General features: G+C 54.2%; 6 protein-coding genes across 6 annotated transcripts; 5 read left to right on the top strand and 1 right to left on the bottom strand.

The window, feature by feature from the left end:
* Positions 1-295: 295 nt before the first annotated feature.
* On the top strand, positions 296-1,667 carry POSPLADRAFT_1183225 (hypothetical protein; the record flags this gene model as incomplete). Its single annotated transcript, XM_024488985.1, has 3 exons — positions 296-344; positions 391-1,544; positions 1,579-1,667. The coding sequence occupies exons 2-3, from the start codon at positions 395-397 to the stop codon at positions 1,665-1,667; spliced, it is 1,239 nt and encodes a 412-aa protein (XP_024337482.1). The 5' UTR covers positions 296-344; positions 391-394.
* A 467-nt stretch (positions 1,668-2,134) lies between these two features.
* Positions 2,135-4,415, bottom strand: POSPLADRAFT_1048069 (hypothetical protein; the record flags this gene model as incomplete). The annotated part of the gene is made up of 14 exons (XM_024479426.1): positions 2,135-2,300; positions 2,346-2,377; positions 2,476-2,616; positions 2,667-2,942; positions 3,073-3,162; positions 3,221-3,262; positions 3,314-3,388; positions 3,443-3,478; positions 3,558-3,578; positions 3,673-3,768; positions 3,827-3,865; positions 3,920-3,973; positions 4,034-4,087; positions 4,290-4,415. 14 exons carry the CDS (start codon positions 4,413-4,415, stop codon positions 2,135-2,137), a joined length of 1,248 nt encoding a protein of 415 aa, XP_024337481.1.
* Positions 4,416-4,702: 287 nt separating this feature from the next.
* Positions 4,703-6,689, top strand: POSPLADRAFT_1147337 (hypothetical protein; the record flags this gene model as incomplete). Its single annotated transcript, XM_024486052.1, has 6 exons — positions 4,703-4,947; positions 5,027-5,216; positions 5,454-5,703; positions 5,806-5,865; positions 5,913-6,148; positions 6,216-6,689. 6 exons carry the CDS (start codon positions 4,703-4,705, stop codon positions 6,687-6,689), a joined length of 1,455 nt encoding a protein of 484 aa, XP_024337480.1.
* Positions 6,690-9,275: 2,586 nt separating this feature from the next.
* On the top strand, positions 9,276-10,186 carry POSPLADRAFT_1148492 (hypothetical protein; the record flags this gene model as incomplete). The annotated part of the gene is made up of 5 exons (XM_024486186.1): positions 9,276-9,334; positions 9,387-9,406; positions 9,464-9,672; positions 9,727-9,756; positions 9,809-10,186. 5 exons carry the CDS (start codon positions 9,276-9,278, stop codon positions 10,184-10,186), a joined length of 696 nt encoding a protein of 231 aa, XP_024337479.1.
* Positions 10,187-11,795: 1,609 nt separating this feature from the next.
* POSPLADRAFT_1147961 (hypothetical protein) lies at positions 11,796-14,153 on the top strand (the record flags this gene model as incomplete). Its single annotated transcript, XM_024486119.1, has 1 exon — positions 11,796-14,153. One exon carries the CDS (start codon positions 11,796-11,798, stop codon positions 14,151-14,153), a length of 2,358 nt encoding a protein of 785 aa, XP_024337478.1.
* Positions 14,154-15,292: 1,139 nt separating this feature from the next.
* Positions 15,293-15,517, top strand: POSPLADRAFT_1123667 (hypothetical protein; the record flags this gene model as incomplete). The annotated part of the gene is made up of 1 exon (XM_024483539.1): positions 15,293-15,517. A coding segment is annotated over one exon (225 nt), but the record flags the coding sequence as incomplete, so codon positions are not given.
* Between the last annotated feature and the right edge of the window lie 712 nt (positions 15,518-16,229).

Raw genomic sequence — 16,229 nt, 5'->3', positions numbered from 1 at the left:
TAGGGCAGACCGACGCAGCGCATTGTCGGTCAGCCACCTAGCTATGCTCATAACATTAATGTGTTGATAGATCCTGCATCTCGAACAGGCGCCCGAAGCTCATCCGCGGCTCTGATTATCACATGTTGCGACTGGTTCTTTGCTATTTGCCTCGGGGCCTTTTGGCCATTGACTAAGACCACAAGCATAACATCAAGGCTTCAACTCGTTGACGCAATCAGACGCCATCAACACAGCCTCCAGCTTTAAGGCTCAAGCTCCAGGTCGCCTATCTCTGATTCTCATCCTTCACTTTGAAACTGTAACCTTATGCTCTCCTCAAAGCTCAAGAAGTAATCCCGTTTGTACGTGGTAGATCATTACTCCTTGCCTCATACTGATGTCTCACAGACCAATGGCCATTCTAGACGAGGATACTCTGGCCATTGTGGTCTCCTATCTCACCGCCAGTGATGCGCGCTCGCTTTCTGCCACTGCTAGACAGTTCCATCCAGTAGCGAGGCGCAAGGTGCTCGCCACACTTGAGTTGAAGGAGCCCAAGCGGGCCCACGGAAACCTAGATTTCAGGCTTGCCGACGGACCTAACCGAGCATACTGGCTTCGAGAGCTCAAAGTGAACATCTCTAATCTAAATGCGATCATTGAGCTTGCCCCCAAACTGGCTCGATTATTCGAACATGCCCATATCCTTCGATCTATCTATCTGAGCTCTGCGGAGGCTTGGATATACACGGAACCGCACCCGCTGGAGCAGCTTGAGGGAGTGGACGACCTCGAGCTATATGGGTACGACCACCGAACGCTCGGCATGATCCAGCGGATGGCCAGCAAGCCTCGCCGGCTCGTCCTCAGGGAGCAGCAGCCCCGTTTCAATTCCATCGCGACCACGACAACCCGCGTTGACTTTACGCACATCATGCAGAGCCTCGCGCCGCAGCAAGCCCTGCGGACGCTCACGCTCGAGATGGGGGGAGGAGTAGCCGGTGCACGGCTGCCCGATGTGGGTACCCAGTGGCCGAGCGTCACGCACCTCGACCTCTCCGCGCGCGTGGACAATGCACCGGACCTCGACGAGCTTGTACACATGTTCCCGCGCCTGCGCAGCATCCGCTTCAGGGCGCCTAACGTACCTAGCTATGCGCTTAGCCATTCACCTGGTCCGAGCCGGACGTGCTGGGAAGTGCTTGACTACGTGCACGGGACGATCGTGCAGATGCGCTTCTGGAGTGTTGCATGCCCTGTGCATCACCTGAACACCTGGATATACATCCCACTGCGCGACGGGAGTAGCACCGAACATCGCGTTGCGCTGTCAGCAGAGCCGACGCTCGAGGTGTTACGGCGTACGAGCCCTGTCGTGCTGACTGTCGACAGATACACGGCGATCCGTAACTTTGGCACGGACGAGGATCAGTGGAGGGGTGTGCTGGAGGCCACGCCGCGGCTCCGTGTCCTTACTATGGCCTTGACTAACTTCACTCTGTCAGGGGTAGAAGAGTGGCTTGTACGCATGCACGCAATCAGGTCAAATGCAAGTACTGACAGTGAGTTCCAGGAGAAGGTCGTAAACGTTTTGAGCCGATCACGTCTACTCTGTATGCTCCTTTGGCTGGGGGACGACGAGGATCACAGTCCAGATGCCGTGGCAACTCGCATCGCAGACGTAATCCCCTCGATGCGATACATCGTGCTCACTCGGAAGCCTTTGAATAAGCTCCAGGAGGATCTGCAACATCCGTCTCAATTCTGCGGGACGACTGAGTGGAAGTGGTGGAGAGTTGTCGACACAGAAGGGAGGCGATCACTGGAGAGTGTCTCATTTGATGTAGGAGTCCGAGTGGCGACGTATCTTTACTCTCCGGAGTACGATTGCAATAGTACGTTTAAGGGTGAGCACCTCTCTTAGTGTGAGAGATCCACTTACACTAATCTCATCCCGATAGATCCCTGGTTCAGATAGAATAGGACATGACATCGCTAGCCCATTGGCTGGTGGGCTCAGCACGGTTACAGATGTGTACTTTGGCAGCGGCCGATTAAGATTGCTAGCAACATTGACCTGCGTAGCTGCTCCTACACGAATCTAAGCTAAGTCATTCTCCCAATAACTCACTATATCGTGTTGCACCTCAGGTCAAACGTCGGTATTACTCCCACAAAGTTGGTGTGGACGGTGCATGTGCAGCGATATCTGATACTGACTCATGTTACGGCCTAGCAGTGCTTGACCGTGTGGGCACTTGTCGAGGGCACCCAGCGAACTTCCAGTAAAACCTTTGCGCTCGACGAACGTCTTGTGCCTAGATATTACAAAAGCATAACAAGCAACGGTCTACCGTATATACCTGATATCCGGGTAGAATGTGTACCTCCACCCCTGTATGCACAGACAGGTCTGACATAAAGTACGATATGACCACCGCATTGTTTCCAGAGAGATCATCATTACAGATTCGTTGTCTGCGGCGACTTGACCAAGTGCTTGAGGTTGGCGTTGTAGCCAACACGCAAAACGGGATATGCCAGAACGGTCGACTCGCCACGCAGATACATTGCCCTCGTCTCCTCATGCGGCAAGTCCCAGGAAAAAGATATCTCGACAATATTCTTCTGGATCTGACGCCCACAGATATTAGTCGGTCCTTCACCAAAACCATATCGCTCACCTCTTCGGAAAGAAGCTCGAAAGCTTCTGCGCTCAGTTCCTCAGGTTGATCGATAATATAAGACCCGGTATACCAAAGGTCGTCTCCGAGAATTCCATTTCCCGACTTACAGAAGAGTTCCGCCGCGTCCTTATGTGAACATAGTCCCCAATTCACCGGTCGTATGAATATACTCGGTGAGTTAACAAGTTTTGGCCTGAAAAGGTATCCGGAATACGGAGCTTGACACCACATGAAGTCTTCCGAGTTGAGGAGATACATGTCGTTGGTAATGTGCTGGCTGCAGAGCATGAGATTCAGAGCACAAACACCAGATAATCGCGCAAATGACTCACTAGAACTGAAAAAAGTGGCAACAGTCAGTGACAACTAACTCAACGAAAACGCGGATAAGAGTATAGAATACCTTCTTGGTTGTACCGTACGGTGAAAACGTTCCCTTGAAAATATCGAAAGGAGGAGCCCCGCTTTTGAGCAGGCTCATCAGGCTTGGGGGCTAAAGGGAAGAAATAGCCAGCTTGGAGAGACCAGCCAATAGGTGAGCCATAACCTACCTCCGAGGTAGACGACTCCTTGATGAGTTGTACTCCCTCACTCTACGAGCCATGCATCAAATGACATGCAAGCACAATTGAGAAAAAGCGCACCTCGAGGTGCTTCATATGTAGTTCTCTGCCATGAATGCGTGCTGCCAGCTTCTGCACATCCACCTCGGGGTTCTTCTATCAGCACTTCAGTAACCGCTACCCGTTGGAGCATAGTTCATATTTGCGCACTTTAACTTCGGCCTGTATCACAGCAGCATCCCGAAGCTGCATACGAAGTTGGTCCCGCTCACTCTGAAACCCCCAGCATGAGCGACGCTCAAAGGGTCCAAAATTGCATACCTACTTTGACGGCCTCTAGTTCAGTCTGGACATTCACACAAGCGTTTGTAGCTGAGGATAGCAAGTGCTCTTGTCAGTACTGTCTTGCATGCGACGTATCTTACGAACGACGGAATCACCTTCTCGACTGTTTCCCGCAGTTCTCGCTTCTTCTCGCTTCTTTCGGCATCCAGCTGTTCTTCGAGTTTGCTCAGTGCACGTTCAAGCTCAGACGGCTTATTTGACAAAGCAGTTAGCCATTGCAGAACATAGTCAAGGAACGGTGTCGCTCACTTCCGTGTCTTGTCCTTTCTTCATTGTTGATATGCAGTCCTACGTCCAGAAGCGAGTCGTGCAAAAGTTCCAAGCTTCATCCTGACAACTCACCAAGTGTTGCATCTTCAACTCGGAAAGTTCAGTCCTGAGGCTTATTATCTCCGCCTGAGGTAGCGGCCACAATGTATCATCAGAAAGAAAGCTGCCTAAATGTGAACAGCATACCGAGGACTTTTCCTGCACGGCACCGAGATCGGCTCGGATATTATTTGCGTGAATCTATGGTAGGGACATGTGAACAGCGGTAATATGGATGGCAAAGAGGGTTGTTGCCTCTTGTGATAACTTCAAGTCCTTGACCGCCTCCAGTATATTGCTCATGGAGGCATTATGTTCTTCGCCACGTAAACGCTCATTCTCTCGCTTGCATCCATGCACGCGTGAGCTGCGTGGGAGAGCTTAGAGCGCAAACAGAGCGCACCTGGGTACTCTCAAGTTTGGCGCGAAGTGTGGCGATCTCTGCTGCCTGCTGGGCGAGCAGTTCATTGACCACGGTGGCTGGTGACGGCATTGAACAAGCCTCCAATTCACTGGTGTTCGCGCGCATGGCTATATGAGCAGGGATAAAACAGTACGCTAGCTCTACTGCCAGAAGTAAGAGAATTGCTCAGGATTAATATCAAGGACTCGTGTACTTAAGGTGTCACAAGTTGAGTGGACTTCCAAGTTGGAGTGGCGCTACAGAACGTCACATTGTGTGACACAATACAGTCCCCTCTTTGGCGCTGTCACGCTTGGGAGGTCGACTTCTCTTGGCCCATACCTATGTTCGACACAATACGTTCACGACTAACGACCATCTGTCCTAGACAATTTGGAGAGTAGCTCTGCGCCATGTCGTCCTTTTTCCCTTACAGCCAGCCATCCTTACCCGATTTACTCATCATCGCCTCATTTATCTATTTGCTGAACGTCGTCCGAATTGCTGCAGACCTTGCACTTCATGCAGGCATCGTTGCCGAGCTGTTCCTCGGCATGGTGTACGGCTCCCCACTGGCTGGTATTCTGCCTTGGAGCTGGGAAACGACGTTCATCGTTATGGGATACCTGGGTCTTGTACTTATTGTCTTTGAAGGCGAGTTTGCAAATTATTTTTTTGCGAATCAGGCGGTTCGTTGTCTGAAGATGTTGACGTCCACAACCAGGTGGGCTCTCGAGCAACTTACCTGTTCTCCTATCCAACCTACCGCTGTCCTGCCTATGCGCTCTGACTGGGATCGGATTACCACTCGCCCTCTCTTTTGCCTTTCTGAGAGCCAGGTTCGGTTACGCTCCGTTGGAGGCGTTCGCTGCTGGTGCAGCGTTGTCCTCCACGAGTCTCGGTACCACACTGGCGGCCCTCAACAGTGTCGATCGTAGTCACGCAGACAGAAGAAACTTATCAGAGAAAGATTCCAGCAGTATCAGGCAGGACCCCGACGTGCAAGCTCCGAGTGCAAATCATTTGACAGCCCCAGAGTGTGCGGGAGACGTAGAATTAGTGCATCGCGCCACACGTTCGCAGAGTACACCTCACTCGCACACCGTAAGGCCAATATCTATCACGTCCTCGGTCTCAACTCTACCTGCCCGCGTCCCTCTGCAGCAGACCCGCATCGGTACTGTGTTGATCAGTGCTGCAATAATCGATGACGTCGTCGGGCTTGTGATTGCCGCACTTATTCCTGCATTGGCTGAACTCAATGGGACTTCCTCGGTGCAGAAGTCCTCGCATTTAGCATGGACATTGATCTGTCCACTACTGTCATCACTGCTGATCGCTCTGCTGACGCCCCTCGTTGCACGCTTCATTCTCCGTCCACTCTTCTGGTTTCACAATTTCGGCGAAATGTGGTGTGCCCCGGGGCGTTCAGGGAAGGGATGGGGCTGGCTTAATGCTAGCGAATTTGGGTCACGCGCTCCGGTGACCGGCAGCTGGGGAACGGAAGCCCACGCAGACGCAGTGAAGCTGGGCATCATGGTCTGTACTTTGAGCGCGTTCACAGCAATTGCATATTGTGCGTCTTAAGATAGTTCATCGATTAGCTCATCTAACGAGTCGTAGACACAGGAAGCAGCATGTTGTTTGGTGCATATATTAGCGGACTCACATTGTCGTACGTCGCTCGGCCACATGTTGACGCCACAACCGCTACGCAAGCCGCAGGAGAATCGGACGAAGAAGCTGAGGAAGAGCGCGTAGCGGCACTGTCTTTCGAACACACTTTTGCACGCACCATTGGTCCGTTGCAACAATACGTACTGGCGCCGCTGTTTTTTGCCAGTATCGGATATGCAATCGTAAGTTACCTATCGGATGTCCACAACTACCCCAAGCTAATATCTGCCGTATCTACCGTTCAAATAGCCATTCCTCTCGCTCTGGAAACCTGTCATCATATGGCGTGGCGTTGTTTATGCGCTTCTCATGTGTGTATGCAAGCTAGCGGTCGGGCTTCCGATATTGGCGTGGATATTGGCTCCATGCTTATATTGCAAAGTGCTTACGGTTTGGAGGCACCGAAGATGCATTCAATCACCGTCCGGCGCCCATCCACCGGAAGTTGCACACAGCGAATCTCTTACGCAATTACTCTCCGCCACCCTGCACCCAGCTGCATTCATTGGCATCGCCATGGTCTCACGCGGGGAGATCGGGCTGCTCATTGCTGAGATCGCGCATCAAGGTGGAGGGCCGACGGACTCCGCAGGGCTTCTTGATGAAGAGGCTTTTCTGATATGTATTTGGGCAATCTTGCTTTGTACGTTGATAGGGCCTGTTGGTGTTGGATTTGTGGTGAGGCGCTGGGGACGGGAAATTACCGACGGGGTATGGGCATGACGTGGTGTCGAGCCGTATCGGCAACAGTCTCCTTCCATAACGCCACGGTCGGCAAGACTCGAGGGTTCGTCATTTACAGGAACAGCTGACTGCCCGGTTTGTTTAGCTCACTGTCCGGCAGCAGGATCATGTGCGGGTTCATTTCCTGATATCCATGTAGAAGTAATGATGCGAATCTGGCCATCTCGTAGGGCTCATGTCTGAGATATAAGGTTCACCAGTTCGCCAGTGCGCCGAGCCTCGTGCCTTCGGAATGTCTGCAATCTCGTATACGTGTTAAGATTAAAAACACACCCGTCGTCAAATCCTTATCCATGACGGGCGGAAAAGGTGTCGAGGTGTGCGAAGTGTGTTTTGCGACTGTGATATAGTCGTTTGCCACAGGGAAAACGGCATGCTGGCATCACAAGTCAGTGAATACGAGATCCCACAAATGCAATTTGCTTGCAACCCACGTTGAAATGAGCCTGTGGTTAGATAGGCACTATGCATTGAAGGTCTTGAGCAATGCCTTCGAGACTCAGCTGAGGGATATGAGTTTTCTGATTGCGGGGGACAGACGAGGACATACCGTGTTCACCGCCTGTCTACCTGCGTTCACTATCACCCTCGCATGCACCGCGCGCTTTCACGCGGTCAGGAGAATGGTAGCTTCCCTCGTGCCCACGAAACAAGCTGCGTTCCTTCACCGATGCCCCGATCCGTAACATGCTGCCCGGACGGGCACCAGAACAGAGCTCTACAGGGTGCTCGGATCGTCGAATCACTGTTCCGGTGCTCCGAATATCGACCCCTTGATGAGTCAGGTGCTTGTAGAACGTGCCGCTGGTCTCGTCGGGCTCGTCATCCCCGTAATGATTGCCGCGCTTGCACTTCAAGGGGGATACAATGGAGTGGACTCCGACGCGCGCGGCCGGGTGATGCGGATGGAGGGAGGACCGCCTTGGCACGCAAGGAGCAATACGTGTACCGAGATGAGCCGGGTGGACACACACGGATCGACCCTTCATGCAGATTTGCGGAGTCCCAGGATGGATTCCGCTGTTGCCTGGGAGATGGACCCCATCACTGAGCAGCGATGGTACGACTCGTGCATGGGTGTCCTAATCGGGCTTAAAGCTCCCGCTGCACGTCGGTTGGCCACTTCCCCCAGCCCTTGTAGAGGTCGAGCGTCCCTGATAGTGCCCTCACGGCCACTGAGATCTTGCAACGGATGGCTCTGCTCCGTATCATCTGCATTTCTGGCCTGCTTTTCGACCATTTCATATGTCGGCCATAGTACATACACCTGCAGCAAGGCTTAGCGAAACGGCCAAATCCTCGATAACGTGCGAGGACATACCGTTTTCGAGATGTATCGCGCCTCCTGCAAGGGCATCACCGCGTCCTTACAAGAAGCGCGATACATACGGACACGGTCCTGTCCGTCCTAGAGATCCATCTGTGTATGGTACCGTTGCCGTGGGATCTGCTAGCGAGATCGCAAGGTCGTATCAGCAAAGCGTGGATATGACACGCGGAGGTGAGCGCCGACATTGCAAAGAAACCAAGTAACACCAGCACAGAGTAAGACGAAATGGAGCTCGAGGAAAGGGCATGCTCACCCATCAACAAAGAGCCGTTGAAGCCTTCAATGCGGCAAAATTGACCGAGGAACAGGGCCAGCGCTAACCGATAATAAAAGTCTGTGTGAAACAGATATGCTATGCTTAGATTTTCCACAGTTGTGCCGCACGAGAAAATACCGCTCACTGAGATCGTAGTCCGGGTTTGGGCGATGTGTTGGGATGTGTACATCAGAAATGCAAGGATGCTGCGCGTGCAAAGTGGTGCAGAAGGAGGCAAGAGAAGAGGGTGTAGATGAGAAGTGTACGGTGCCGTGCATTTCTGATCTACGCCGTGTTTGTTCGCGCCTGCTCGCAGTGAGGTAGGTGGGCTGATTGAATTGAGGATGTTGGCAGATTGGCAGCTATATTTATAGCGTGGATCGAAGGCATGAGTGGCGAGGTACACCTGCGAGTACGTCTGAAACAAGAAGTTAGATACTTAGTGGCAACAAAGTAACTACAATGGGACTCTCGTCAGCGCGAGTTGTTCACAATGCAAACCACCTGAATGGCTCTTTAGCGTGTTCACTTTGTAGGCTTTGGATCGTGATGCTCACAAATACCAGCCTCCTTCATCCTAGCTTCCATCGCTCAGCGGTGTGCATGAGCAGACGCACGCGTAAAAGCAACCAGGTTCATTGTAGTACCCGGGCCGATGATGGCCAGCGTCTGGACAATGTAGTACCGCAACGACACGAGGCCATGAGGGCACCGTCGAGTGGCTGGTGGGTGTCTGGAAGGAGAATATCGTTTATGGGCTGTCGCTAGTCATTGCTTGAGAGTAGTAGTACTGGAACAAATGGAGATATACCCGCCGCTTGCTGCTGGATGCTATCGCGATAGGGATCTACGCGGAGTTCAATCACGATCCCAGCAACGTGCGTCATCGATCGGGGGCGAGTCAACTCAGCGCCACCACTCACATACCACCTCAACCCTGCCATCCATTCTCTATCGTTAACATCATCCTAGAGAGACCATGGTGAAGGCGACTGAGAAGCGCATATATCTTACTCGCCACGCACAGGCAGAGCACAAGTGAGTAGCCGTCGCATCGGTGGTGTTTAATATGAGGCTCATGCTACTACAGTGTCGCCGAGGACTACACTAGTGCGTGGCCTTCGCAAACATGATTGACCGATTTCTGAAGTGACCGGTAACGTGCAGTCCATGACGCACCCCTGACTGCGCTCGGACGGCAGCAGGCTGCTAATCTGCACAAAGACACGAAGGAAACCATCCAGCAAACGGCGGAACTGCTCGTGACGAGCGGGCTCAAGCGAACCCTAACGACGACCGCCATCGGTTACGCTACGCTCAGGAAGCGTCTAGAAGAACAAGGAAAGGGTGTCGTCGTTCTGCCGCAGTTGCAAGAGGTGTGTCATCCCGGTCTAAGACTAGCGTGAGGATGCCTCATGAGATCATCGTAGTGCAACGACCTTCCTTGCGATACAGGCTCAGTATGTGCCATCCATGTAATGCATTTTGATTATACCTGATGAACCATGTCAGCCCCGCGAGGTGCTCGAAGCGGACCCCGAGTACGCCGGCATCGACTTCAGCACGCTCACGCCCGACTGGACGTCCAAGGCCGGTTTCTACGCCGCGACGTCCTCAGCGCTCAAGGCCCGCGCGCGGTGGAACCGCCGGTGGCTGCGCGAGCGCCCTGAACGCGACATCGTTTTGGTGGCGCATGGCGATTGCTTGCGCTACATCACCGACGGCGAGAACTCGTTCAAGCCGTGGGCCAACGTCGAGGTGCGCGAGTACACGTTCAAGGTAGAGGATGAGGAGGACACCGACGGCGACGCGTGGCTCGTGGAAGTGAAGAAGGTCGTGCAGGAGGGCGCGGACCTGCCGACGTCGTCTTCGGAGAGGTTCTCTGCCTAGATGCATATTGCAGCAGGAGAGAACTCGGTGTTTAACTGTAGATCATGGTCTCGATGCGCGCTATACCAACAGCTCGACATACCTTCCGTATAATACTAGATGCCATGTGTTGCGACTGCAGCCTGTGATGTCATCACGGGTAAATAACTCGGGACTGCATAGAGATCAAGTAGAGCAACTTCACAGTTTTTGTACATTGCTCCTTTACAAAGACACAATAATAACGCCATCGGTCACAGGCTATAGAGTCAAATGGATAAAATCAAAAGGTACGTACCGTATTCAAGCCATCACTGAGAAATTGAAAAGAAAGAAGAAAGAAAGAAACAACAGGCCGATGCGAGTTGCGTCTCACGCGTCCCTCCGGACCTCCACTCCGTTCACTAGCACTAGTAAAGGCGACTGATGTATCGCACGTATTTGGTGAGTTCTTCGTCGCGTTACCATGTTTTTGTTGAGTGACGCAAACGAGCGACTCGAGCGCGCGTTGTGCTTCATTTCATTTCGATCGACTAGCGTTATCTGAGCATTCGGTCACACTCCCTATATTTCGTTATGTTCCTTATACTCAGCTAGTACTTCTGAACATTCTCATCTGACGCCCTCAATGTACGTACCCATTTGCCCCTCAGCCGCTGCGAAGGGGAATTGCGAAGACTCGAATTTGAAGTGCATGCGTGCGATCAAGTGAACCCACGTGGGGTCATGGCACCCCTAATACGTCGGCGCTTCAGGTTCCTGGCCTTCAAGTTCCATCTCCCACCACTCTGCAGGCGGCCCGTCTGCATACGGTCTTCAACTTTTCGTTCACAGAGGTACGACAGCAAAGCCAGACATCATCTCTGGACGATACGCAGCGCCCTTCTTTCCCCCTAGCCAGCTAGGACTTGGCTCATCGACAGCACATTCTCTTCGCCTTTCCCTCGATCGTGTCTCGAACCCAACGCTACCATTTCTACTACTAGCTATCTAATCTTGTACTGAACACCAATACCTGAAGCAGAAAATGACCTCTGTAGACAGACGGGGAGCCGGCACGCAGGACACCTTTGACCTGCGGGACCAGATCCTACCTGACGATCACAACAGTCTGGTTGCGGACCATGTCTACCACTCGGACGAGGAGCACTCCGTGCTCGAGGACGATTCGGACAACGAGGACCGTGAGGACTACATGGACGACGACGATGGCTCGTCCTCGCTCTCCATCCCGAACGAGTCCATCAACTTCGACCTCGTGTATGCGCTGCACAGCTTTGCAGCAACAGTCGAGGGCCAGGCCAACGTCGTCAAGGGTGACAGCCTGGTACTCATGGACGACAGCAACAGCTACTGGTGGCTGGTGCGTGTGCTCAAGACCGAGGAGGTCGGCTACATACCCGCGGAGAACATCGAGACGCCGTTTGAGCGGCTCGCAAGACTCAACAAGCACCGCAACGTGGATGTAAGCGCCCTGTTATGCTGATCGGGATATGGTGACCGACTGCCTTCGTAGCTGGCATCCGCGACGCAAGCCGAGATTGAGGAAACGCGTAACCGCATCGTTTCCTCGCGTGTGGGGCACGGCACGCCCTCGCCCACCCCCGGCCCTGCGCGGACCACGCGTCAGATGAGGGGTGTATCCTTCATCGCATCGTTCTCCGTGCATCGCTATCCGCCCGCGGTGTGGGGCGACGAAGAGGACGAGGAGGAGGACGTCGAATGGGACGATGAGGGATACGAAGACGAGGACCCCGACCTCGCGGAGGAGCAGGAGGAGCGCGAGCGCATGTCCGTGCACCAGAGCGAGCGCGGCGGTCCGATGGGGATGGTGATGGAGCCAGACGATGGCATGAGCTGGGAGGACGGTGCCGTGGAGGCCGCGCAAGACAAGACAAGGCTGCAGCTCGCGATCGAGGCCGAGGCCGAGGCTCAGCGCGCGCGGCAGCAGCAGCAGGAGCAGCTCATCGCTCAGCAGCGCCAGCAGGCCGAGCAAGAGCAGGAGCGGCAAGTCCAGATGCAAATACGGCAGCGCATCGAGGAACAGCGGCGTGAACAGCAGGCACAGACGCAGGTACAGACACAAACGCTCCGCACGCAGTCGTCGCGTGAGCAGCTGGGCATCGTCGATGTCGCAGCGGGCGCGCCGACGAAGACGCTGGATCCCGCACAGGCGACGGAGACGCGCAAGATCAGCATGACGCCGCCCGTCGCGCGCGTGGAGGACCCGCGCCCGTCGCCAACGGGGAGCAGCCAGGGTAGCCAGCGCCGGCAGTCGGACGAGCGCAAGCGCAGCCGTGAGGAGGCGGAGGCGGAGGAGGCCGCGCGCAAGAAGGTCAATGGGAGCTTCACTGACAAGGGGAAGAGCGGCCCCGTCTCCTCAGGCGGCAAGCCGGCCGGCGGCGCGAAGCTGCGCAAGGAGCGCGACTCGACGGACGACGAGAGCGGGAGGGACAGGGACAAGAAGAAGAAAACTGGGGGCATGTTCGGGGGCATATTTGGGCGTCGGAAGGACAAGGACAAGTCGAGAGACAAGGGGGACAACGCCAGCGTCACGAGCGGCGGCAGCGGGGGCGAGTTCGGCCGGGAGTCGGAGGAGTCGGGCAAGTCGCTGAGGGAGCATGGTATCTCGTCGCCGCCGCCGCCGCTGGCGGAGCCTACCTCGCCCGTGACGGCGATGGCGAGACAGCAGCAGCAGCAGGGCGGGTACAAACCTCAGCCTGGACAACAATCCCAGCAGGCACCGCAGACGCCGCCGCAGGCCGCCACAGTGCAGATCTCGCAGCATGTCTCGACGTTGCGGCAGCGCGACCAGCAGCAGCAAGCGCTGTACCAGCAGTATCTCAACCGCTCTCCGTCCACTCCCCCAGAGCCGTCATACGGGACACAGTCCGTAGCCGCGGTTCTGGGTGGCTCGATGTCGTTCAATTCGTCCATCAATTCCGCGTCTGGCCTCAATGTTGGTTCGTCGCGCCCGCGTCCTGGGTCTCTTGTGCTGTCACCGTCGGGTATGGACGGGCAGGGCGTCGGCCTGCCTGACCTGAGCGTGGTGCGCGTCTTCGCCGGTGATCAGCTGCAGACGGAGGCTACATTCAAGACGGTTCTGCTCAATAATTCCACTACCGCGTCGGACCTCGTGCGCCAGGCCATTCAGCGCTTCAGGCTACCAGCTGGGGAAGATGAGAAGGATTACTACCTGACGATCAAGCAGGTTGAGGGCTCGTCCGCCAAGCTTCTGCCACACGAGAAGCCACTAGGTGTCTTTGAGTCGCTCGTAGAGGCGGCTTTGGAGCTGCCAAAGGTCAAGCGAAGCAGTGTCGGCAGTATCAGCTCTGTGGCTAGCAACTTGTCGATGCACCCGGCGATCAAGAAACTGTCCATGAACGACTTTACAGACGACTCTGCCGTCAAGTTCTATTTGAACAGGAAGGGCGATGACATGAATGACAGCTTTCTCGGCGAGGATGGAGACGCCACTCTGCTTGTCGAAAGCCCCCAGGACGATAATGGGGAAACGTCTCCCAAGGCCCGCCCTCAGTACCTCACCGTATCTGGCAGCCAGAACAGTGTTGGAGCTGAGCGCTTCAGTTCTCCTTCCTTCAGATTTGCTCTCCAGCTTGTCATTTACCCTGATGACTTGCCGGACGACATGGTGTTTGATCCACTGACTGAAGCTATCGTCTTCAAGCACACGTTGCGGGATCGTTCACAATCAAGCATGATTATGTCCCCCGGTATCTCTCAGACGATGCGTAAGAAAGTCTTCGTCTTCCCCAAGAATGTGACTGTCGCTGAGGTGATTGAACTTGGCTTGGAGAGATTCGGTATCCTTGAGGGTGTTGTCGACGGTGGCGACGAAATTGAGGACAAGCTCACTAAGCGTAGGAGCTCTTCGCGCGTGCGTTACGGCTTGGCAGTCGAGATCGGTGGTAAAGGTGAAGAATTTGGATTTTGTCTACTCACCCGTGTACTGACAAACCCATCATAGAGCGAGAGCTGTCTCCGTCGAGCAAAGTAATTGATGCGTTCACTAGACCACCTACCTTCCGTGCCATGGATCGTCAGTTTGGTGGTAGCAAGCGGCGGTCTGTCGACTCAGCTCAGTTGCTGCTGGGAACCCCCGACGATGTTCAATCAGACGATCCAGTCTTCATCCTGCGTCGTGCAGTTGCCTATAGACAATCCTCTTCGCGCCACAGAACGTCTGCACCGCTCGATGAGATTGCTCTGCAGCATCTTCACCGCAACTCCGCGGCAAGCTCGAGTGTGGGTTCGGACTCCACTGCGGGTCCAGCAGAAGAGCCAAAGTCTCAAGTATCGTCTCAAATGTCCAAACGAGCTATCATTGCCGCTCAGCGTGACGCGAAAAGAGCTACTCAAAAGGACATTCTTTCCGCACAGGCGAACTCCGCACGAGGCCTGGACGTCCTGCTTCCTGGGAATGCTATGATTCGCAGCTCGCGCTACGAGGTAGACGACAAGATGCGTTATTCATACGTCGAGCCTGATGGGCAGACGACGTACGACATTAGCGATATCGTTGAGGAAGAATGGCGAGGCGAAGTCGGACCTTCTGGACAACGCGTCAATGCTACAGCAGATGATCTCCTCCACGGCGTGTTGGCACGCGGCAAGGACGGCCTGGGTGCGAAGTTGGACCGTGTATTGAGCAAGATCAAGCACGAAAAGGGCGGCCGACTCCCAGTGTCCCAGTCAACATCTGGAGGAACCATTGACACCATAAGTTCTGCTCGCTCAGGGTCGCCCTCATTCTATTCAGCGACAGAGGGCACCTCAGAACGATCCACCTCACGTACCACAACTCCCACCGTACAAGGATTGCACGGCCGATCCCCCTCTCTCACCGGCAATCCCGGTCAGCGAGTCACGTCTCCGCTGTCCCAGCTATCCGGATATCGAACGGCTAGTCCAGGCATCTCGCCATCTGATGGTCGATCGGGCTCACGGAGCATCACACCTGGTGCAAGTCAGAGGAGAGCGCCGCCTCACGAGAGACAGAACTCGGCTCTTTCGGAGGTCTCTGTTTATCGCACGGCTACTCCCTCGACGCCGACCGGTCTCAATGCCCGTTTGCCCACCCCGACTCTGATCAAGCCGACACCGCCGCGTCTGGTCCTGCCAAAGGACGACTTTGGGTTATCGAACATGATGGCTATCATTGAGCTCAAAGCCTCGCAGCAACAGAAAGCGGCCCCTCCACCGCAGGATCCGGTGGACGAGCTTCTGTTCGGCAAACAGATCGATTTGAACAGCCTTCATCCTCAGGTTAGGGATATTTATGCCAGCACATTCAAACAACTGAATGAGATGGATGAGGTATGTCAAAGCCAACCTTGCGTCTTCCTTAGTTCTAACCCCGTGATGCAGACTTTGGATAAATTATTGCACCATGCGGTATCAACCTACTAGGGTTCTAATATGTATTCTCGCGTGATTCTTGGTATTCGACCCGCTGTCTTCACGATCTCCTGCAATGAATGATAGTATTGTGCACTCTGGTCAAATACAAGGTTTGACTAGTCGAGACGTTCGCCACACCTGCAGCTTAAAACCGATGGCTAAATGCGTTGTCTCAATGACGACAATGCCGAGAGCCTGCTCCTGAAGTACACCGAGTAATTCTGTGACCTCACGACTGGCTGCGCCGAGTACTATGAGTGGTAGTAAGTTTTTCACGGCCTAGAGTTACTCAAATCTCCTTGTACTGCCTTCCACATTGGAATTCCAAATTTCATAAAATCGAGGTGTATCTAGTCCTTATCCCGACAGCTGTGTACATAATTCTCAGCCCAGATCCCCATCTCGGCAGCTTTCAGCCTTTATTCTCTACTGATTTTCATGTCTACCTACGAGCCCGATATATACATAAACTTAGGTACAATATAGACGGGCATCATACACACCTCAGCCACAGCTTGGCAATATTTGATCAATATATTTGGATTCCCGATCGCCCGTCGTGGTCCGTGGAGGAGGTTGGATGACTTCCCGCAGATGCAAACCGGACTTTAAAATGGACCCGTTATGTCGGTCCGTGCCGTTT

Source organism: Postia placenta (genome assembly GCF_002117355.1).
Source record: "Postia placenta MAD-698-R-SB12 unplaced genomic scaffold POSPLAscaffold_10, whole genome shotgun sequence".
NCBI classification, from domain to species: Eukaryota; Fungi; Basidiomycota; class Agaricomycetes; order Polyporales; family Adustoporiaceae; genus Rhodonia; species Rhodonia placenta.
Note: the sequence above shows the minus strand (reverse complement) of the source record. Positions and strands in the feature narration are given on the sequence as shown.